The sequence below is a fragment of the Trichechus manatus genome, unplaced genomic scaffold (assembly GCF_000243295.1).
Source record: "Trichechus manatus latirostris isolate Lorelei unplaced genomic scaffold, TriManLat1.0 scaffold00006, whole genome shotgun sequence".
In the NCBI taxonomy this organism is placed as follows: Eukaryota; Metazoa; Chordata; class Mammalia; order Sirenia; family Trichechidae; genus Trichechus; species Trichechus manatus.
In genome coordinates, this window is record NW_004443942.1 from 1,305,018 (window position 1) to 1,329,863 (window position 24,846).

General features: G+C 39.9%; 1 protein-coding gene across 6 annotated transcripts in view; it reads right to left on the reverse strand.

Annotated features, from left to right (window-relative positions):
* Positions 1–24,846, reverse strand: part of DENND5A (DENN domain containing 5A) — a 106,130-nt gene that overhangs the window by 21,145 nt on the left and 60,139 nt on the right. For all 6 annotated transcript variants that reach the window (XM_023737110.1, XM_004369634.3, XM_023737106.1 and 3 more), the window contains 5 exons: positions 22,554–22,871; positions 17,789–18,004; positions 8,269–8,503; positions 1,942–2,092; positions 1,166–1,259 (listed from right to left, as the gene is read on the reverse strand). In XM_023737110.1, coding sequence (XP_023592878.1) covers positions 1,166–1,259; positions 1,942–2,092; positions 8,269–8,503; positions 17,789–18,004; positions 22,554–22,871 — 1,014 coding nt within the window. The remainder of the gene's footprint in view (positions 1–1,165; positions 1,260–1,941; positions 2,093–8,268; positions 8,504–17,788; positions 18,005–22,553; positions 22,872–24,846) is intronic.

Consider the following 24,846-nt stretch of genomic DNA (forward strand, 5'->3'; position numbering starts at 1 on the left):
CAGCTGCCTGCATGTCTTCTTTGGTGAAGCGTCTGTTCATATCTTTGCCCACCTTTTAATTGGGTTATTCGCCTTTTTGTTGTAGAGGTGTTGGATTTTCCTACAGATTTTAGAAATTAGACCTTTGTCAGATTCATCATAGCCAAAAAATTTTTCCCAGTCTGTAGGTTCTCTTTTTAGTCTTTTGGTAAAGTCTTTTGATGAGCATAAGTGTTTAATTTTCCAGAAGATCCCAGTTATCTGGCTTATCTTCTGGTGTTTGTGTACTGTTATGGTTGAGAATTTGCACTTCTAACAAGTTCCCAGGCGATGCTAACGCTGCTGGTTAGGGACCAGTTCTGACAACCACTAGTAGAGTAGTGGTTCTCAAAATTTATTATACATAAGAATCACCTGGGGATCTTGTTAAACTGTAGATTCTGGTTCAGTATATCTAGGGTGGAAATGCAAATTCTCAGCAGGGTTCAGTTTGAAGACCTGTGAGAAACTCCGCTTACAAACAATAAGGATTCAGGAAGTAAATGCAAAAATCCTCAATCCCCAGGCACCTGGTAACATTTTGTTTCCTATGGTCCTCTGTTTTAAATCAAGATATAGGAAAAAGGTCACACACCAGGTTCAGAGACTCACAGCATTAACACAAGTTCAGCTTTTTCCCCTTCTCTCTTTTCAAAAAAAAGTTGCTATCTCACTCACTCACTCACTCACTCACTCACTCTCACACACACACACACACACACACACACACACACACACACACACACACACACACACACACACACACACACACACAGATGAATGAACATCATGCATGAGCGAGTAACGAAAGGACAGTGAAAGGCTCTCTTCTAAGCACTGACTTATCATTCCTGAATGGGGATGCAAATAAGGCCTGGTTTGGGAGAGGACCTAGATGGTTACGGGCTAGCTGCCTCTTGCAAAATATCCTAAATCCTGGATTTGTCTTAACCCAAGCCCTGGCCTTATCAATAACCCTTACTAGCCTTATCAATAACCCTTATCAATAACTAGCCTTATAAATGACCCTTCTTTGTGGGGAGAGGTCACTGCTGGGACACTTAGATCAGAGGCCAATGAAATGAGAAAGAGAAGGGGAATGCAGCATGTAACAGGGTCATTCCTGGTCATTATGAAGTTGCCTTACCTCTCTCTGATCATTGTCTAAACGCAGGTGTTCTGTGTGCTGCTTCTGCCGATCCTTCCGCCTCCACTGGGCAGGGGCATTCCTTTTTGTCCACCTGAAAGAATCAAACCAGGCAATTAAGAGCCTCCCACTAAGAAAGTAAGGTCAATTGACAGACAGGTGGAAGCTTGAATGTCTAGGGATCAATGCTAGGCAAGGGCACCACCAAGAAGTCACCAGACATAATACAGAAACCATGAGGAAGAGTAGCTTAAAGATCAGTGACTGGACAAAAAAGAGATAACTACCCAGGAAACACAGACATAACTCTCTTGAAACAGCTATAAAATTTTCACATGCAAATACAGAAATACACTCTTTCAATTAATTCTATCTGGGCTTTGATACACTCATCTTCAAAAGCAACTAACGGGGAGCATCCCTGCTAAGTTATCTACTTTCAGTGCGTGCTCCAACTATTTCATCCACCACCGACTGAAGGCACAATGCTAGCTAAGTGCTGTAGGACATTCATTCAGTTGTGAGATGATTTTAGCCTGTTTGCAGCCTGGCTTTTTGCAGGTACTGGGCATGTGGAGTAGAGACAGGAGGAACAGATATTCTGTTACCAGTTTTCTTGTTCCAACAAGTGAACAACCTGAATAGTTTGGGTCTTCTCTATATTTGCTTTACAAAATTCAGGGGTCTTCTGAGGATACTGCCTTGGACCCAGGCACTAGATGACCTTACCACTGTGCCTAGGGACCTGGATCAAGGAATCCCTGGGGTTGACTCACTTGTTGCTGACAGGCCCAGTGGAAAGCACATCAGACTGCAACTTAGGGAAGAAGCCCGGCTCATACTTCCCTTGTCCAATCTTCATGTCAAGTAAATGTGGGTGAACTGCCGTATGGTCAATTTTTGCCAGACGCAGCTCAATTGCTTTCTCTGGATGAGAACAAGAAAAACAAGTCATACATTTCTTTAAAAGCTGGCAAGTCTTCTCCTTCAGCCGAGAAGGAATAAGAAAGACCAATTTACTCTCCTGCCTGAAAAAAATGGAAAAGAAGAAAAAAAGACAAAATATATGAAACAATGGTTTTCAAAACATTGGACATCAGGCAAAATGGGAATGATCCCTGAGAGAAAGAAAACAAATGAGGTAACCCCTACCATTGCCTCAGCTAACTGCCTTGAGAGAGTTTTCAGGCTGCCTGCAGAGGAGGGAAGGGACACCCAGGTGGAGGCCAGCAGACTACCTGAGTTAAGGAGACAAACGTTAAGAGATCAAAGAGACCAAGGCAGCGAGAATGAACAGGGCTGAGTACAGGAGAGGAAAGAGCTATCCAGAGAGCAAACCCAGGAGATCTGCAGAGGGTCCCCCTTGAGTATCTGTTAACTGATTAGTACAGCTATGAGTTGGAACCAACTTGATGGCACCTGACAACAACAGCAGCAGGTAAGAAAACTGAGGTTAGGGAAAGAACCATCTGAAAGGACTAGAAAAACAGTAAACAGTGCTCATACAGGGCTGGGAAAAGTACCCGTTCCCATTTGCCAGACTGAAAACTTCACGTATGAGGCATTAGCTAGAGTACTCAGAAGGGTCCTACCTCAGTAGTGGAAAATAATTAGCCATACACTAAACGTCACTCTGGTCCCACTGAACAAATCCCAGAAGGGAAATCCAAACGAATCAAACTATTTCCAAGTGATACTTAACTGCATCCCAGAACAAAGATAAAATATTTATAGGAATACAAAAATATCTGAGATTCAAAGAGGTAAAATTTTTGGTGTCTGGCATCCAGTCAAAGATTACCAGACATGCCAAGAAGCAGGATAATATGACCTGTAAGGCAAAAAATCAACTGAAACCAACCCAGAACTGACACAAATGTTAGAATTAGTAAACAAGGATACTAACAGCTATTATAACTATTCTATATGTTAAAAAAAATTAACTAGAGACATAGAAGACATAGAAAAAAAAAGACTCAAACTTCTAAAGGTAGAAGCTATAAAGTCTGAGAAGGGTAGGATGGAGGTGTTAAAAAGGGGCGTGAAGAAGCTTCTGGAGGTGATGGATATGTTTGCTAATTATTGATGTGGGTGTATGCATCTGTCAAAACTTTAAATATGTGCACTTTATTGTATGTCACTTACACCTCAAAAATTTTTAAAAGTAAAAAAAAGAAAAAAAAAAAAAAGCTGGTAGCTCTCCTGGTATTTTCTAGACCCAAGTAAAAACATCGCAAGTTTTGTGCCTTGCTATGTGTCCTAGGCCAAGACACCCTCTCGCTTTGGGCCTCCCTCACTCCCCCCGCTCCCACCCCCACCCTTACTCTCATTCAACAGAACTTAGTAAGTATGTAAAATGTGCCAGGCACTATTCTATGACCTGTGGATAAAGTGGTGGGCCAAAGAGAACATCTTTCTCTGTAAAATTAGAGGGAGGGTAAAGTTGATCACTATCAAGCTCTCTTCTAATCATAACATATTTAAGGATTTCCAAAAAGATCCTTTTTTGTTTTTACCATTTTCCAGTGAGCTGGTTCAATAAGCTGAGGTATCCACGTGGGACGGGGTGAGGTAACTGAAGTACTCTTCCAGGCTAGGGATCTGAGGCCGGTGGGAAGAACCCTGCTCTAGCCAACCTGGAGTGCACACCTCTGGTGCATACCTAAGGGATAATACCAACAGCAAAGATGTTCCTATGATTTCTGGGAGCAGAGCATAAAGTTACCTGAAGTGTCTCTGCCATGCTCATTTTTCAGGAACAAGCCATACAAATGTGGGTTAGTGAACCCTTTCTTCCACATACCAAATCCCACATTCTAACAGGCCCAAGAGACCACATATCCTGGCCAATACTGAGACCAGAGTATCAAACAGCTATGGTGTGGTGCTTCACAAACGGATTACAGATGTCCTTCTGGCAGATGGGCCAGGCCTTAAGTGACCAGAACCTCTAGCTTTGTAGTCTCCAGCTAAAAGCAGACTCCTCTTGTGATGAAATGAGTTTCTTTATATGGCCTTTTGCCTTGGTTCTTTGGAAAAATAGCTTGGGAGATTTCTCCCCCTAAACCCTGAAGCATTACTTTGCAGAAACTACCTAGGGAACATTGCAGGTTGCTTTCTACCCCAGAGGGCTGTTACCTTTGCCCAGGGAAGAAGCTAGTCTCTGCAGCAGAAAATGTTACTTCTGTATAAGACCTGAGTTGACTGACATCTCTAGGGCTTGTAACTCCCCCAAAATGATTGGCTGGGCCACAATCTTGCAAGGGATTGATCAATTTACTATTCAAATAGTGGCTTGAAACAGTGGATTGAGTGATTTGCTGTCCATCAAGGGGATCACCGGTTTGTAGCCCTGCTGGAAAGGCCATGCCTTGAAATTGACAAAGAGTTTGCTCATATAAGCAGCCAACCCCCACAGAGCTTTTAAGAGAGGAAGGGGAGGAGGGTACCTCCTAAAAGAATTGTAATACAGGGGTCAAGGGCTGTTAAGACTGAAGATGGTGAGAAGCCCAGAAGGGGCCTGCCAGCAGAGCCTGAAAGGGGGCCTGGCAGCAGAGAGCCTGCAGTGAGAATCCCAGAAACGGCCCGGCAGAAGAGCCAGTAGTGAAAACAGAAAGCTGCTGCTAGGAAAGCAGCAAGAGAGCTGAGCAGGCTGCTACACTGGCCATGAGTTGGACCAGTTAGCAGTGGAAAGCCCAATAGCAGGGAGGCTGAAGGCAGAGGCCTACACAGCTGAGACAGGGTATGCATAGCCGAGATGGGGTGTGCACAGCGGAGAGGGGCCTGCTTGCTTGCACAGCCAAGAGAGGTCTGCTTGCTTACACAGCCAAGAGCAGCAGAGAGAGCTGCCCTGGTTAGAAGCTCTCCTGCAGGGTTTCAAACCAGTTCATTTTGGTTTGACCCTCTGCTGAAAATTTACATGTCCACCTCCTAGATACACTGAATCTGAATCTGCATTTTAACAAGATCCCCAGTGATTCTTATTAAAGAATCTTGTTAAAATGTAGATTCTGATTCAATATTATCTGGGGCAGAAATGCAAATTCTCAGCAGGGCATCAAACCAAAATGAACCAGTTCCAAGCCCTGCTGTTCTGCACTGAAGAAGGGAGGGATGTGCTCTCCACCTCAGGGAAGCCTTCCAAACTTTGCCTATTGATTCCTGATCTGGATCCCGAGTTGTTCCCATTACTTCCAAGTTGATCCTGATCCTGAGTTGTAGCTTGTTACTTCTCTAACAAACCACATGAGTATGGTCTGTGTCATGGATTGAGTTATGTCCCCAAAAAATGTGTGTATCAATTTGGCTGGGCCAGGATTCTCAGAATTGTGTGGTTGTCCTCCATTTTGTGATTGCAATTTTAAAGAGGATTAGGGTGGGATTGTAACACCACCCTTACCCAGGCCACTTCCCTGATCCCATGTAAAGGGAGTTTCCCTGGGGTGTGGCTTGCACCACCTTTTATCTCTCAAGAGATAAAAGGACAGGGAAGCAAGCAGAGAGTTGGGGACCTCATACCACCAAGAAAGCAACGCCAGGAGCAGAGCGCGTCCTTTGGACCCGGGGTCCCTGTGCCTGAGAAGCTCCTCGACCAGGGAAGATTACAGACAAGGACCTTCCTCCAGAGCTAACAGAGAAAGCCTTCTCCTAGACCTGATGCCCTGAATTTGGACTTGTAACCTACTAGACTGTGAGAGAATAAATTTCCCTTTGTTGAAGCTATCCACTTGTGGTATTTCTGTTATAGCAGCACTAGATGACTAAGACAGTCTGTAAGTTCTGAGTGGCCATTGCAATGAATTATTGAACCCAGCAGAGAAGTAGCGAGTGCTGTGGGGGTAAATGGCTAGTGTCAGAAATGGTGAAAAAACAGTCTGACAGAGACTGGAGAAACCTCAAGAGTATGGTCCCCAGACACCCTTACAGCTCAGTAATGAAGTCACTCCTGAGGTTCACCCTTCAGCCAAAGATTAGACAGCCCCATAAAAGAAAACAAGACTAAACGGGCACACCAGCTCAAGGGCAAGGACGAGGAGACAGGAAAGCTGGTAATGGGGAACCCTAGGTCGAGCAGGGGAGAGCGCTGACATGTCGTGGGGTTGGCAACCAATGTCACAAAACAGTATGTGTATTTTTTAATGAGAAAACTAGTTTGCTCTATAAACCTTCATCTAAAATACAATAACAAAAAAAAAATTTTTAATGGTGACAAAGTTGGAGAGTGAAGGTATGTCTGACCTCCACCTCATAGGAACCAGCTTTGTGCTGATCCTGATTCTTATTCCTCAGGAATCCAGACGATTCCTGACACTGTATTATACCTCCCTTAATTCTAGTGTGTTATATACAAATACTGTCATTCTCAAGTGTAGTACAACATGAAAAAGGTTGGGTTAATTTAAACTAATGGTTTAGGAGATGGTTCTCTGAACCCCCTAGTCTTGTAAAAATCTCCATCAAGCTGCCCAGGATCAAAGCCTTAGGCTAGGTTCAGGAATCTGAAGCTCGATGTGTTCCAGGAGGTAAGGATGACTGTGTTAGAGCGCTCCACTTGCATGGACAACATGTGCTCAAGTCTTAGCCAAGAGGACTGTCATCTCAATGAAAAGCCTGAAACAGGAGATGAAATGTAAAGACAGAGGCTAGGTAATACAAGGTCCATGAGGGCAAGACTTTGCGCAAACTGATACCAGTTGTATCCTTGTTGTCGTTAATTGCTGTGGAGTCCATTCTCCTCAAAAGCTAGAAAAACGCCTGGCACATTCATTCATTTGGCAAATATTTGTTGAGCACTTACCATATGTTGAGCATATAGTAGGTATTTATAATATTTGGTAAATGAATGAACAAAATATACAAAAAGGTACAACGAGGACACTGAACATACAAGGAAGTGAACCTGATGCTCAGTCTGGCATCTCAAGCTGAGACTATTCTCTAGCTATGAAATGGGGCTTCTGTGAATAAAAAGGTATGTTTGATCATTCACGTAGCAGACAACTTAACATTTCTATGTTCTAGTGACAATACTAAAGAATCAGGGTAAGAAAATGAGCAAATACAGTCCTTGTTTTTAATTATTCCCTGATAATGGCAGCTCAAAAGAAAACAGGTTATAGAGTGAAGGCAAGAACAAAGCACCACAGAAGCATAAAGGAGGAATCAACCATCTCAGCCTAGGGGCATCAGAAATGGCTTCACAAAGGAGAATACCAGCTAGGTTTTTATGGCAAACACTGTTAATTGCTTATTCATAACTCACTCACCCCTTCTTTCTTGCTAATACCAGCTGCCATCGAGTTGATTCTGACTCATGGCGACCCTATCTGTGTCAGAGAAGAACTGTGTTGCATATGCTCTTCAATGGCTGACTTTTCTGAAATAGATCACCAGGTCTCTCTTCTGAGGTCTCTCTGGGTGGACTCAAACCTCCAACCTTTCAGTTAGCAGCTGAGCATGTTAACCATTTGCACGACCCAGGTACTCCCCCATTATTACTCAGGGTGGCATTATACCCAGTTTAATATTCACTTTGACAGCCTCCCTTGCACTTAAGGGTGACCACATGCCATGGTTCTGGCTTATAAGACAACGGAAGTTGCTGGGAATTTCTGGGAAAGCTTTTGCTTTCCTGATAAAAAAGGAAAAGATACAGCTGGCATCAAACTTCCCTCTTCTTACCTTGAATGTGAACATAAAGCCTCTTGCAACAAGAAGGCAACAAGCATGAAGATAAAAGCCAATATGCTAAGGATAGTTTAGTCAAAACAGAGAATCTCATTTCCTGATTACATATGTTGAGCAGCTGAGCCAACACCAGTAACCACCAATTCTGTACTTCTTGAAAATTTGAGAAAAATAAACCAATATTTGTTTAACCCACTGCTGATTAGGTTCTCTATTACTTACAGCAAGACCCATTCCTAACTTATACATCTTGAAAAATGAGAAGTTTGACATGCAAAAAGACAGAAAAGAGCACTTCAAGCATTAGGAACAAATTACACAAAGGCAGAAACAAAGAAGCTGGCGTGTTTAGGAACAGGGACATGTTAATGACATAATCCAAGAGAGTTGAATGTACAGCTCCAAAGAGGCCTTACCTGCATCATCCACAGTAGTACACTTTTGGTACATGGATGTACGAAGAGTAGGTGTCCGAACATTCAACAGCCTGATCTTGTCTACTCGGGAATCAAATACCCGGAGCACGGGGTCTTTGTCATCATCATCATGACACATAATTTTATTGTCAATGAAAGAAGCAAACATCTGGGTTTCCAGGAATCTTGAGAGGAAGGGCAGATAGGGCTCAGGCTGATCTGACAGAAAAGATGCCTAGTGGGATCAACAGGAAACAGATAGTCATTGACAGGGAGCAAGGAAGAGAGTATGTCAGCCTTGGCCAACAAGGGCAACATGCCCAAGGGCTCTAGTAGGTTAATTCTCCTCTGAAGCTTCTAGGTCTTTATGAAAAACAAACAGCAAAATTCCTTTTTTTTTAAAAAAAAAACAACCACTCATACAATTTCAGATATCGTAAAACTCTGGCACACTAGCCCAACTTACCCAGGTAATTTAACCCAGTAAACCCAACTAGTCAACCATCACAGAATCCTAATAATCAGTCTGCATATGTATCTTTATCTTAAGAGAGAGGTCTCAAATTGACAAGTGGCAGCAAACACACGCACCCTCTTGCCAACCACCCCATCCCTGACTCAGCGAGCAACAGTGACCACGTGCCCAAGCGCACCCACTAACCTCTCACATTCCCCCTCCCTGACCTGATAAGTGGCAGCAGCCACGTGACTGTGCACATACCTGCCGACCGCCCGTCCCCAGGCCCGACCTGGTGAGCAGCTGCGACTGCGCAAACATGCATCCGCCCACCCACAACCTGCCCACTCCAACCCAGCAAGCAGTGACGACTATACCCCCACTAACCCACCACACCCACACTTGCCAACCCATCCACTCAGTGACTACCACCACCCGCTCCTTTGCCATTAGACTGATGATAAAAGGTGGCAAACGCCCACCCAGCCCACCCTCTGCTGCCCTGAACAACCAGCAAACAGAGACCTGCGCTCACACTCCCACCCAGAAAAAGGTGGTGAGTGCTCTAATGTTGCCAGACTAATGACCAGAGTAGTATGCCCACCACACCTGCCTAGATATATCAAAACAAAACAAAAAATCAGGATGAAGCAAACAAACATACAATCATCAAATAAATATAACACCTTAATGTCTCAAAGACAACAGACAATATCAAATCACATAAAGAAGCAGGACAGGATCACTCAAGCCAAGTGACCAAAGTAAAGGGCCAGAAAACCCTTCCTGAGGAAGACATGGTAATGGAATAGAAATGGAAATGATGAGGAATTCAAAAGACTCATATATAAGACCCTCCAAGAGATCAAGGAAAACACACACAACACACCAGAAGAATTCAGGAAAACAATACAAGAAAAAACTGACAAAATATACATTTAGAAATCACAAAAACTGCAACCAGAAATCCAGAAGATTAACAATAAAATTTCAGAAATAGATAACTCAACGGAGGGACATAGGAGCAGAAGTGAATCAATGGAAGAGAGAATCAGCAAAATGGAGGACAAATCCCTTGATACTAATTTATTTGAGGAATATTCAGGAAAAAAATGAAAAATTAAGAAAGCCTAAGAGTTAGGAATGAAGAGGAGTAATTTATGTGTGATCAGAATTCCAGAACAGGAGGAGAAAAAAAAGCGCAGAGAAAATATTTGAAGATTTGCTGGCAGAAAACATCCCTATGATCATGAAAGATGAGAAGATACCCATCCAAGAGGCTCAATGAACACCATACAGGATAAACCCCAAAAGAAAATCACCAAGACATATCATAATCAAACTTTCCAAAACCAAAGACAAAGAAGAAATCCTGAGAGCATCCTGGGAAAAAGGAACTGTCACCTACAAAGGGCAACCAATAAGACTAAGCTCTGATTTCCCAGCAGAACTCATATTGGCAAGAAGGCATGGGATGACATATATAAAACCCTGAAAGGAAAATATTGCCAACTAAGAATTATATTTTCAGCAAAACTGTCTCTCAAATACAATGGCAAAACTAGGACATTTCCAGATTAACAGAAATTAAGGGAACTTGTAAAACACAGATCAACCTTATAAGAAATATTAAAGTGAGTGCTTTGGACACAGAACCAACAACATCGGACAACAACCTAAGGGTAAGACACATGACAACATCACACAGATATGACACCAACCAAGACAAAGAATTTACAAAAAATAAAATAAAGCTACAAGACTGAGAGCAGGGAACAAGAGATGACAATCTGTAAATGATGACAACTTCAAAATAAAAATGAGGAATAAATGGTGTAGCTACAGAACTTCCATATGGAGATGAAGACAAGGCAATATCAAGATATAACAGACTGTTTCAAACTTAGGAAGATAAAGGTAAATTTCCAGGTAACCACAAAGAAAATTAATAAACCTACTTACCAAAATAAAAAAGTAGAAAACCATAAAGTCTCAGTAAACACAAAATCAACAACAAATGAAAAGAAAATCCACAAACAAAAAGAAGTAGAGAAAAGTAAGCAGAACAAAGAAACCATCAATACCACAAAAAAAAGCACAACAAAATGATAGCGGTAAATTTATACTTATCGATAATCACACTGAATGTAAATGGGTTAAATGCACCAGTCAAGAGACAGAGAGTAACAGAATGGATTAAAAAAAAAAAAAAATCAATATGCTGCCTACAAGAGATACACATTAGACACAAAGATAAAAATAAGCTAAAAATCCAAGATGGAAAAAAATATATCAAGTAAACAATAACCAAAAAGAGCAGGAATGGCAATAGTAATCTCTGATAAAACAGACTTTAAGGCAAAATCCAACATAAGACAAAAGGAAAAACCAAACCAGTTGCCATCGAGTCGATTCCAAATCATGGTGACCCTATAGGAAAGAGCGGAACTGCCCCATAGGGTTTCCAAGGAGCGCCTGGTGGATTCGAACTGCCAACCTTTTGGTTAGCAGCCATACCTCTTAATCACTATGCCACCAGGGTTTCCAAGAGACAAAGAAGGGCACTATATAATGATTAAAGGGTCAATCTATCAAGAGGACATAACCATAATAAATACTTACATACCCAACGACAGACCTCCAAAATACATAAAACAAAGTCTAACAGAACTAAAGACAAACAGACAATTCCACAATAGTAAGAGACTTTAACAAACCACTTTCAATGAAGTGCAGAACAAGTAGGAAGAAAACTCAACAAAAATATAGATTTAAACATCACCATCAAGCAACTTGACCTCACAGACATATACAGACCACTATGCACAACAGAAGCACAGTACACATTCTTCTCCAATGCACATGGATCATTCTCCAGAACAGAAAATATTTTAGGCCACAAAGTAAGCCTCAATAAATTTTAAAAATATCAAAATAATACAAAGCATCTTCTCAGATCACAATGCTGTAAAATTAGAAATAACAGAAACAACAAGGAAAAAAAACCCCAAATACACAGAAACTGAATGATACCTTGCTTAAAAACCACTGAGTAACAGAAGAAATTAAAAACTAAATTAAAAAATTCCTAGAATCAAATGCGAATGAAAACACAACATACCAAAACCATTAGAACACAGCCAAAGCAGTGCCCAGAGGTCAATTTACAGAAATAAACACACACATCAAAAAAGTAGAAAGGGGGGAGTGTGCAGTCACACTATAAGGATTCCAACTAGTGTCACATGATAATACGTATACAAAGTTTTGTATGAGAAATTAACCTGAGCTGTAAACTTTCATCTAAAACACAATTAAAAAAGTATAAAGAGCCAAAATCAGTATCTTAAGCCTGCCACTCAAATAGAAAAAGAGCAGCAAAAGAAGACCACAGCTGCCAGAAGAAAGGAAATAAAGATTACTGCAGAAAATAAATGAATCAGAAAACAGAAAAATAATCGAAAGAATCACCAAGACGAGAAGTTGGTTCTTTGAAAAGATTAATAAAATCAACAAACCACTGGCAAAACTGACCAAAAAAAAAAGAAGAAGATGCAAAAAAACAAAGAAGAAATGAGATGGGTGACATTACAAAAGAACCAACTGAAATAAAAAGGATTGTAACACAATATTATGAAAAATTATACTTCAACAAATTTGAAAACCTAGAAGAAATGGACATATTTCTACAAACACACTACCTACATAAACTGATACAAACTAAGGTAGAAAATCTGAAGAGACCCATAACAAAAGAAGAAACTGAGGAGGTCATAAAAGAAATTCCCAACAACAAAAAAAAGCCGTGGCCCAGACGGCTTCACTTCAGAATTCTACCAAACATTCAGAGAAGAACTGACACAATACTATTCAAACTATTCCAGAACACAGAAAAGGAAAGCATACTCCCAAATTCATTCTATGAAGCCAGCATAACCCTGATACTAAAACTAGGCAAAGATACCACTAAAAAAGAAAATTATAGACCAATATCCCTCATGAATATAGATGCAAAATTCTAGCCAACAGAATTCAACAGCATATCGAAAAAATAATATATCACGACCAAGTGAGATTCATACCACATATGCAAGAATGGTTCAACATTAGAAAATCAATCAACGTAATCCACCACATAAATAAAACAAAGAACAAGAATTCCATGATCATCTCAATCAACGCAGAAAAGGCATCTGATAAAGTCCCAGACCTATTCTTGATAAAAACTCTCAACAAAATAGGAATAGAAGGGAAATTCCTCAAAAATTAAGGGCATATATACAAAACCAACAGCCAACATGATTCTCAAAGGAAAGAGACTGAAAGCACTCCCCTTGAGAACAGGAACCAGACAAGGATGCCCTTTATCATCACTCTTATTCAATATTATACTGGAAGTCCTAGCTAGAGCAAAAAGGCAAGAAAGGGAAATAAAGAACATAAAAATTGATAAGGAAGAAGTAAAACTATCCCTATTTGCAGATGATATGATCTTACACACAGAAAATCCAAGAGACTCCAAAGAAAGCTACTGAAACTAACAGAAGAATTCAGCAAAGTGGCAGCGTACAAGATCAGCAAACAAAAATCAGTTGGATTGCTCTGCACCAACAAAGAGAACTCCAAAAAGGAAATCAGGAAAACAATACCATTTATAATAGCCCTCAAAAAGATAAAATACTTAGGAATAAATCTAACTAGAGACATAAAAAACTTACACAAAGAAAACTACAAAACGCTACTGCAATAAACCAAAAGAGACCTACATAAATGGAAAACAATACTATGCTCATGGACAGGAAGACTTAACATTATAAAAATGCCAATATTACCCAAAGCAATCTACAAATATAATGCAATCAGATCCAAATTCCAACAACACTCTTTAATGAGATCGAAAAACTAATCATCAACTTTACATGGAAAAGAAAGAGGTCTCAGATAAGCAAACCATTATTGAAGAAGAACAAAGTAGGAGGCCTCACACTCCTCAATCTCAGAGACTGCTATATAGCCACGGTAGTCAAAACAGCCTGGTACTGATACAATGACATATACATACACCAATAGAACAGAACTGAGAACTTGAAGGTAAATCCATTCACCTATGGACAGCTGATCTTCAATAAAGGGTCAAAGTTCATTAAATGGGGAAAGCAAGTCTATTTAACAAATACTGCTGGCAAAACTGGATATCCATTTGCAGAAAAATGAAACAAGATTGTCTTAGTCATCTAGTGCTGCTACAACAGAAATACCACAAGTGGATGGCTTTAACAAAGAGAAATTTATTTCTTCACAGTAAAGTAGGCTAAAAGTCCAAATTCAGGGCATCAGCTCCAGGGGAAGGCTTTCTCTCTCTGTTGGCCTTCTTCTCATCAATGTTCCCAGGACTAGGGGCTTCTCTGCGCAGGGACCCGGGTCCAAAAGATGCACTCTGCTCCTGGCACTGCTTTCTTGATGGTATGACGTCCCCTATTCTCTGCTTGCTTCCCTTTCCTTTTATCTCCTGTACGGTAAAATGTGGTGCAGGCCACACCCTAGGGAAACTCCCTTTACATTGGATCAGGGATGTGACCTGGGTAAGGGTGGTGTTACAGTCCCACCCTAATCCTCTTTAACATAAAATTACGATCACAAAATGGAGGCCAACCACACAATTCTGGGAATCATGGCCCGCCAAATTGATACATTTTTGGGGGGACAAAATTCAAACCATGACAAAGATCTATACCTCACACCTTACACAAAAACTAACTCAAAATGGATCAAAGACCTAAATGTAAAACTTAAAACTATAAAGATCACTGAAGAAAAAATAGGGACAATGCTAGGAGCCCTAATATAAGGAATAAATAGAATTACTAAATATAACTAAAAATGTACAAACAGCAAAAGATAAACTTGATAACTGGGAGCTCCTAAAAATTAAACAGTTAATCAGGGCAAAGTCATAGAAGCTTCACAGACACATCTAAATGCCCTTAGGGACTAAGCGACCGGGGTGAGGGCTAAAGACCATGGTCTTGGGGGACATCTAGTTAAACTGGCATAACATAGTCTATAAAGAAAATATTCTACATCAACTGTGGTGAGTAGCATCTGGGGTCTTAAAAGCCTGCTAGGTACAATCTAAGATACATCTACTGGTCCCATTCCAGCTGGAGCAAAGGAGAATGAAGAAAACCAAACATAAAAGGGAAAGATTAGTCCAAAGGACAATGGATCACAACTACTACAACCTCTACCAGACTGAGCCCAGAACAACTAGATGGTGCTTGGTTACCACCACTGACTGCTCTAGCAGGGATCACAATAGAGTGTCCTGGATACAGAGGGAGAAAAACGTAGAACAAAATTCAAATTCACAAAAAAAGAAAAAAAAAGACCAGGCTAGCTGGTCTGACAGAGACTGGAGAAACCCTGAGAGTATGGTCCCTGATACCCTTTGAACTCAGTACTGAAGTCACTCCTGAGGTTCACCCTTTAGCCAAAGATTAAACAGGTCTACAGGGCCAACCATAACACACATGAGGACCGTGCTTCATAGTTCAATCATGTAAACAAGAATAAAGGGACAGGAAAACAGGACGAATGGAAACAAGCAAGCTGGGGTGGAGAAAGGGTGAGTGTTGACACATCACAAGGATGGCAACTAATGACACAAAACAATTTGTGTATTAAGTGTTTAATGAGAAACTAATTTGCTCTGTAAAATTTTACCTAAAGCATAATTTAAGTAAATAAATAAATAAACACGCTCATCGAAAGACTTTACCAAAAGAGTAAAAAGACAACCTACAGACTGGGAAAATTTTCTGACTACGACAAGGGTCTAATCTCTTAAAATCTATAGAATACTTCAACACCTCAATAACAAAAAGACAAATCATCCAATTAAAAAATGGGCAAAGGGGATATGAACAGACACTTCACCAAAGGAGACATTCAGGTGGCTAAAACACACATGAGGAAATGCTTGCAATCATTAGCCATTAGAGAAATGCAAATCAAAACTACAACGAGATACCATCCCACCCCAGCAATAATGGCACTGATCAAAAAAAAAAAACAGAAAACAAATGCTGGCAAGGTTGTGGGGAGACTGGAACTCCTATACACTGCTGGTGGGAATAAAAAATGATATAACCACTTTGGAAAACTATATAGTGTTTCCTTAAAAAGCTAGATATAGAAATACCATATGATCCAGCAATCCCACTCCTAGATATATATCCTAGAGAAATAAGAGCTGTGACAAGAATAGATACATGCACACCTATGTTCACTGCAGCATTATTCACAGTAGCAAAAAGATGGAAACAACCTAAGTGCCCATCAACAGATGAATGGACAAAAAAACTGTGGTACATACACACAATGGAATACTACGCAATGATAAAGAAAATGATGAATTCGCAAAAATCTCATCATGGATGCATGTGGAGGACATTATGCTGAGTGAAATAAGCCAACCACAAAAAGACAAATATTGTATGAGACTATTATTATGAATAGTCAAGAAGAGGTTTACACACAGAAAGAAACATTTTTTCATGGTTACCAGGGATGGGAGGAGGAGGAGGGAAAATCACCAACTAGAAAGTAGACACGTGTTAACTTTGGTGACGAGAAAGGCAGAACACAATATGAGGGAAGTCCGCACAACATGACCAAGGCAAGGGAAGACACTGAGAGGTACGCAAGAATAAAAGACAATGACGGCAAATACTATAATATACACAATCCTGCAACAACAGTAATAACAAACAATAATTTATGAGTAGATACACATGTGGTAGATATGTATGCTGAATAAGTGTGGGAGGGCATATTGGGAATCCACCCATGTGCATATATAGGTTTGTCTATGGATATTTCTACATAACATATTTGTATGTGCTACATGTATATTCATATACATAATATAGCACAGAGGGGGCACAGTCATGGAAACATCCTATATATAAACAACCAACTCAAGGTACTGAGTTACTGGGCTTGAAGGCTAAGGACCATAGTCTCAGGGGACACCTAGCTCAACTGGCATAACACAGTTCATAAAGACAATGTTCTACATTCTACTTTGGTTGAGTAGCATCTGGGGTCTTAAAAGCTTACAAGCGGCCATCTAAGATACAACTATTGGTCTCTTTCTATCTGGAGCAAAGGAGAGTGAGGAAAACCAAAAACTCAAGGAAACAACTGGTCCAAATAACTAACAGACCACAGAAACCACAGCCTCCACTAGCCTGAGACCAGAAGAACTAGATGGTGCCCAGCTACCACTACCAACTGGTCTGACCAGGATCACAAGAGAAGGTCCCGGTTAGAGTGGAGAAAAAATGTAGAACAAAATTCAAATTCATAAAAAAGACCAAATTTACTGGTCTTAGAAAGACTGGAGGAACCCCTGAGACTATGGCCCTTAGACACGCTTCTAACTTGAAACTGAAGCCATTCCCGGAGATCACTTCCCAGTCAAATAACAGGCCTATAAAATAAACAATAACATCCATGAGGAAAGTGCTCCTTAGAACAATCATCTACATGAAACCAAAAGGGCAACATCTGACCAAAAGCAAAGATGAAAAGGCAGGAAGGGGCAGGAAAATTGGATGAACAGAAATGGGGAACTCAGAGTGGTAATGCAGAGAATGCAGACACATTGTAGGGATTGCAACCAATGTCAAGGAACAATTTGTGCAACCAATGCCACAGAACAATTTGTGCATAAACTACTGAATAGGAAACTAATTTGCTCTGTAAACCTTCACCTAAAGCAAAATAAATATATACATATATTTTAAAAAAACATAACTATTAAAAAATTAAATATTAAAAAGAGAGAGAGCACTTTGGCTAGAGGTAAATCACCTGATAGTAATAAACAGCACATCTGTTCTAAAGCAACAAGACCTTAGATTTTATCAACACAGAAGGACCATGAACTTGTTTCCAGCATATAATATTATGAAAGAAAAACTCATTTGCAGTTATATCTTCAAGAGAGTTCTGGCATGTTCTCACCCCCCACCACCTCCCCAGTAGGATTACACTCACTTTATCAAAGTTTTGCATCTGCTCCCTGTTGGTAAACCAGGATTCCTTATCCTGGCTGGGCTGAATGACAAAAACCTCATAATCTGCAAACATCTGAGTGAAACGATTTGCAAAGACTTCCCGGATCTGAATGTTTAGCTGGTAAATCCTAAATTCTTCTTCATCACACTGTACTTTGTGATCCTTATTGCTGCTGGGGTCTTCTCGCACTTCCAGCTATGAAAAGGAAACAACAGATGAGAACACACAAGCTTTTCCCTTTATCCCAGAGAAATGCAATTCATCTGATTTTTTTCCAGTGGTCATTTACTAAGCAGCAAATGGAGGGGATACATAAAAGAGGAAAAAAATGGGAAGAAAAATAAAAGAAACAGGAATTCTGACATGGAGAAGAGATAAATGAAAGCCCTCTACTTAAAGGTATCCAGCAAGTCAATGAAAGTGGAGACAAGATCATTAGGGGCATGCAGCTCTAGAGAAGTTGCTAATAATCTCAATAGTCTGGGGAAAAGTAGAGTCTCTGTGAAGTCAATAAGAAAAATTATAGAGACTCAGGCAGACATGGCTGTGGCAGCATGCTTGTCCATTTTCTCATTCTTGCCTATTCTGTAATACTCTTTAGACTTGGGCAGACATGGCTCTAGCAGCATGGTTGTCCGTTCCCACTTTTCCCTTTTTGAATATATGCTGAATAAAACTTTCTTTTTGCTTTACTAAACTTTGTGATGTTTTTCCCCTACAACAGTTAATGGCATAGTCATCAAAGATTTCTGAAGCTACAAACCCAGTCGACCTCAAGGAGACCTGGACTGTGGAGCAGAAGCTAGCAAAGAGAGGTCCTATCTTCTGGACCCACGTGTTCCCACTCCATGTCCCTTCAACAGTTTTGTCACTGGCAGATAAGTTTTTACGTTGCTGATTTGTTGAAAACGTTTGACCAATATATCTCAACAAAAGATGGACTATATTGGACTCGCGAAAAAGACTGTGCCTAGACTCAATCAAGATTTCCAGAATTCTTATGCAGAAGGTGATGGGTTCACAGACTACAGCTGATCCAGAATCATTTGGAACAGAAATTAACTACATAAGACTCAGTAAACTAAAGGAAACTATGGGTTTTATATGGGAATACTGCTGATGTTTTAAGGTCCTACTTTCTGGATTTAAGAAATCATTTTCCTTTCTCCTAAATTATCTAACTAATGGGTTTAGACATTGTAACTCTTGAATTAGAGGTTCCTGTTGGTAAACTTAGAAAAGTTGTAAATATCATAACCAGAGAAATGTCTGAAATTTGAGCTATGATTTTACAAAATAGAACAGCATTAGACTTCCTATTAGTTCTCTCAAGAAACAGTTTATGCCTTAATAGAAAATGTTCCTGTAATATGCAATCTGAAGTTCTGCAGAATACAGTCACTGTTGAGGTACATGAAAAACAGTTACTGATGCTGCTTAATATATAAACCACCTCATGAGATTTGTTCCTTGGTTCAGAGACCTTAGGGTCATGGTTTCACTGGTTATTTCAGATAATTAGCCTAATATTATTGTTAGTGTTTCTCTTTTACTTCCTAGTTTGCTGTATTGTGCCTGAGATCTTAAAAACCGGATGATGCCCAGTTACCATTTATTGAGCATTTTTGATAAAAGATTCTATAGCAAGATCACGATCCAAAGGAAAGAATGATGAGAGAGCAGTATGTAATTCTCCTGGAGTCCAGATTTCTGGTTTTTGCGGAGGTTGAGGCAACCACACAGAACATCGCCTTTGGGTGTTCTTTCGAACCCCAAGCTTTGAGAAAAAAAATGGTTCCTGAAGCCACTCTGAGTCAAACAATGGTCCAGATAAACTAATAAGACCATTTTGCTCTGGGCATTGTGCTTTTTTATGAAGAATTCAGTCTATTTTAGGAAACTAACTTCAAAGATCAGACTGAAAGTTATGTTTAAGGTAAATCAGTAATTCGTTTAATCAGTCTTTAAGACAATGTCGTATGAAATACCTGTCTAATGTTTGTAATCAAACTGTCACCCTCTTAGGATGCAGAAAATTATGTATCTTAAAGAAACCAGGTTTGCAGAAGAAACTGACCTCATGGCTCAGACTCCATTTTGTCTTAGGTTCTACTTCTGCTTCTGAGAAAGCGACCCATGACTGTTAATAGGTAGACCAAGCAGGGGCAGCTTGCCCTCAGAGAAGGAACACTTAGTACGTTTTAAACAGACTAACTGAAGACCTCCTGCAAGAAAGGTCCATCCTGTATTATCTTGTTAATCATGAATTCTCTAATGGAAACTTTGTTGTCACATGTAAATTTTTCTGTATTTTCTGTTTCCTCTAGACAAACTTTGTGTGCTCTTTATCGCTATGTTTCTGTGTGATAGATGCAACTATACTAATTTAGATGATCCTTTTCCAACTGATAGTGAATTTATATGGACAATCTCTTGTTTAGATTCCTGACGAATGTGGGGGCAATGCACTTTGAGAACTTTAGGATCACCTTTAGATATTCATAGTAATGATGTTAGTAAATATTGGAAAGGTAATGTTAAATTGTTATACATTGTAAAATGAAAGTCAGAAGAAAACCCATTGGTCCAACACTCAGGATATGGTTGGTAGCTTTTAGTTATGGTATAGCTGAATTGGAGAAATCTTTATAAGAAAATTTGTCAGTCACTATGGAACAAATAACAGATGAAGTTGGTAGTGAGATGAAAGCACAACAATGAGCTCCTATCTCCTAAGCCAAGGTGACATGAGATAACAGAATAACCTTAGATTTTTTTTATTACCCAAGAAAGTAGTCTGTGCTACAGAATTAGACAGCAAGCTACTTGGTTACACACTGTAACACCCTTACAAACACCAGATTTGTTTGGCTGGTTACCATCAGGAATAAGTACATGGGATAAATCACTATTGCAAGGAATAGTAATATTCTTAGTCTACATCCTGATAGTATTAGGCATAATAAAATTTATCCCCTATTGTCTTACACACCTAAAAGGCAAAAGAAGGCCTTAGGCTAAAATGTTGACGTACACTGAGTCTGCTCACTCTGGCAACGCAATTGAGAACAACACTCTTACTTAATAACTTGGTGAAGAACCAGATAGTATCCAGTGGAAAACCAGCACCGTGTGTTTAAAAAGCCTGCAATGGCCGCCATGTAGGAGCTTGACTAAGTCCAGGTATTGATCGTTGATGTGTTATACCCACTCTCTGATCAAAAGGAGGGAATGATTTAGGAAATAATATTGGAGTTATTATTCCCAGTCCTTGAGCATACAGGATGTAACCCAGGTGGAGCTGGGCTCATAAGAGCTCACAAGGACTCACAAGGACACAGCAACTGGGCCCTGAGGTTTAAAGACAATAGCTAAGAAAATCTTGGAAAATATCTTTTAGGGAACCTTTCACATAAAGCCAATCAAACAGAACACAAAAGACTTTCCCACTCTTACCTTTTCTATTAGCATTTAGTGAATAGAAATCTGTTGGACCAATGAAGACCCTCCTGACTGTTGTTACTGAAACCTGTACCAATGATTGTTAAGACAATTCAAAATGTAGGATCACAGTTTCTAGCCAATCTGAAAAGGTGAAGCTTTCAATGGTTTTGCCCATTTGTAATGTTAATATATACTGATGGCTCTGTAATGGTTCTTTGGACTCGGGCAGACATGGCTGTGGCAGCATGCTTGTCCATTTTCCTACTCTTGCCTATTCTGTAATACTCTTTGGACTCAGACAGACATGGCTCTAGCAGCATGGTTGTCCGCTTCCCACTTTTGCCTTTTTGAATAAATGCCAAATAAAACTTTCTTTTTGCTTTAAAAAAAAGAAAAGAAAGAAAGAAAATTATAGCACAATGCAGTAAGGCCAGACCCTTGCTCTCCCTTCATCTCTTTGATTTTCTCCCCATATCATTCTCCTTACCCTTCTCCCTAAAGATTTTCCTTACTATGTCTTTTTAAACCATCTGAATCTCCCTAAGTATTTCTCTGCTTGCTCTTCAACCGGCCATGATTTTTTTTTAAATATCTGCTCTACTGATTAAATAAACATAAAAACGCAATGTTTCACACTTCACTAAAAAAAAAAAAAAGTCCAACAAAATGATTACATTGGCCCATTCTGTGTATATGTAATTTACAAAAGTAATTTAACAGTTAGAAAGGGGTAGATGAAGAGATGGGTAAACAGGTACTGAAAGCTGATAAGTTTCAAAAAAGTCAGGAAATGGAAAGCTAAGTACATCTCTGGAAAGAACACAGGACTAGAACTGAAGAGGACCAGGTTCTAGCTTCAGCTCAGCCACTTATTAGGCATTTAACTCAGGCAAAACACTTAAGACTCTCTAAGCCTCACTTTCTTCAGCTATGAAACAGAAATGATAATAGCTGCTCTGTCTGCCTTAGGTTGCTGTGAAGCTCACAGGGCAATGGATCTGAAACAGGTCTGAACACAAGGATTACCACCACTATCCCTCTGCTATAGTGTTCACACAGAATGACAGCAGGCTTTCCTTGATGTCCAAGTGAAAAGCTACCCAGATTTAGATTCAAGTAGCATTTACTAAGATAATGTCTGCCAGAGCTGAATCCAGAATGTCCTATACAGACCACCCTTCCACTGCTCACAACTATGCCTTGTCCTGAACTGGGTGCTTTCTCATCTCACACCTTATTTCATTAAGGCAAAACCCTAGCACAGACCAAACTTGTCGCAGACTCATATATAACACCTTACCTTTTCTAGGCTCACTCCAGTCCTTTTGACCAAAGCTTGCAGTCGGGCAATAGTTTCATTCTCCTTGAGGAGTTCACAGGAATGCAAAGGGGAGCCAGTGATATTCCCATTCTTCTTGTCAGAGACAAGCTCAGAGGCCCGGAGCCTCTTCAGCTTGGAGGCACTCTCACTGCAATGAAGGTTCCCTTCAGGGGGAATGCCAAATGCCATGAGAATCTCAGAGACTTCCTGGACAAACTCCAACTTGTTGGGAAACTGAGGCAAGTCCTCCGGCAGTTCAATGAAATGGTTGTCAATGTCCACAAAGCAGAGGTTAGCCTGGAAGTCAAAATAGGATGAGGAGTATGAACTCCAGAGCATTTAGGAAGAAGTTTTAGAAAGGATAATGAACAAGAGAGGGAAGGAAAAACACCTGAAATGGGCGGACATGAGGATTAATTATATAATGACATAGATCTTCAGCATCTAGCACAAAAGTCTCACATACAGTAAATGCTTGTTAAATGTTTGACAAATTAATGAATTCTTACAGTAGTGAAAACAACACCAGGAGTGAGTCAAGTCTGGAACCTAGACTTGACTCAGTCACTATCTCCCTCTATGGACCCTGACCCATTGCTGTAGTCGATTCCTACTCACAGCGACCCTAGTATACCATTACCCCTTTCTGAGTCTCAGTCCTGATTTCTAAGATTTGGTGGCTGGTCTTGATGATTTCTGTGCTCCCTTCTGGCTTTAAGATTGCTTCTGAAAGGATGTAGAGAGACAGCACTCTCACTCACATTGCTGGCGGGATGGGTAATCTGGATTGGCAAAAAGAATAACTTGCCAATATCAACTATCCCTACTTTACAGACATAGAAAGGTTAAATAACATGTCCAAAGTCATACAGCTAGTAAGTGGTAGAGCTGGGATTTGAACTCAGCCTGGCCTCACAGTCATATTCTTAAGCTCTTAGCTATCCATTCTTATCTTCCTTAGGGGTCTTGCACATTTCTTATTAAATTCAACTTAAACACTTTACAGTTCCAGCCCCTGTTGGAATTTTCTTGCAGCTATTAGAAAAGCCTTCTATTTTTGTATCTTTATCTTACAACCATGAACCTTTTCTAGTCAAAACAACTGTCGTTTCCTTCATTACAGTGCATTTATTAAATGCTCAAGGGTGCGTCTGTTTCATTTGTATACAGTTGTCCCTCGGTATCTACAGGGCACTGGTTTCAAGAGCCCCCCCCCCCCCCCCGCAAATACCAAAATCCAAGCATGCTAAAGTCCCTTATATAAAATGGCACCGTATTTGCATATAACCTACGCATAACCTCCCCTATGCTTTAAATCATCTCTAGATTACTTACAATACCTAATACAATGTAAATGTTATGTAAATTTTTGTTATACTGTATTGTTTAGGTTGGCTGAATCCGCTGATGTGGAACCCTCGGGTGCAAGGGCTGACTGTAACAGGGATAACAATATTACCTATGTCATAGGTTTGTTTTGAGGATAATGAGACAATAAACATAGAAGGTTTAGCTCAGTGCCTGGCACAGAGTAAGTACATAATGTTAACTAACATTGTTGTTATCATTGTAGAATATAAAACTTCAGCAAATGGAGATATATTCAATATTACTATATAGGAAAAGTTTATAATGAAAAGGTGCTAATAACCCCCAAAATTTGTATATTTAATGTAAGTTTTTTTAAAAATCCCAACAAGATTTTTTTTTTGAGGGTGGTACAGTGATGAACTGATTCTGAATCTTGCAGAGAAGAATAAAAGAAAGAAACAGTCAAGAAAAATTTGAGGTGAGGCTTGCCTTACTGGATACTAAACAGACATAAAATAATTACTTACTGGAAAAAAACAGTCTTGAACATATCCATGTTATTATTTATATCCCTAGATTACTCAATAAATGTTCTGGGGACAAATGACTGTCCATTTGGAAATGTTAGAATTACTATATAATACCATACTCAAAACTAAATTTTACAATAAAAAATGAAATAAATAAATTTGAGACAAAGTAAAGATTTAAATATAAAAAAATAAAGCCACTTTGTTTAAAAAGAGGCCTCGTCCTGTGGAGACCACGGTCTCGGGGAACACCTAGCTCAACTGGCATAACATAGCTTATAAAGAAAATGTTTTACATTCCACTTTGGTGAGTAGCATCTGGGGTCTTAAAAGCTTGTAAGCAGCCATCTATCTTAGATACTCCATTGGTCTCACCCCATCCTAGAGCAAGGGAGAATGAAGAAAACCAAAGATACAAGGGAAAGATTAGT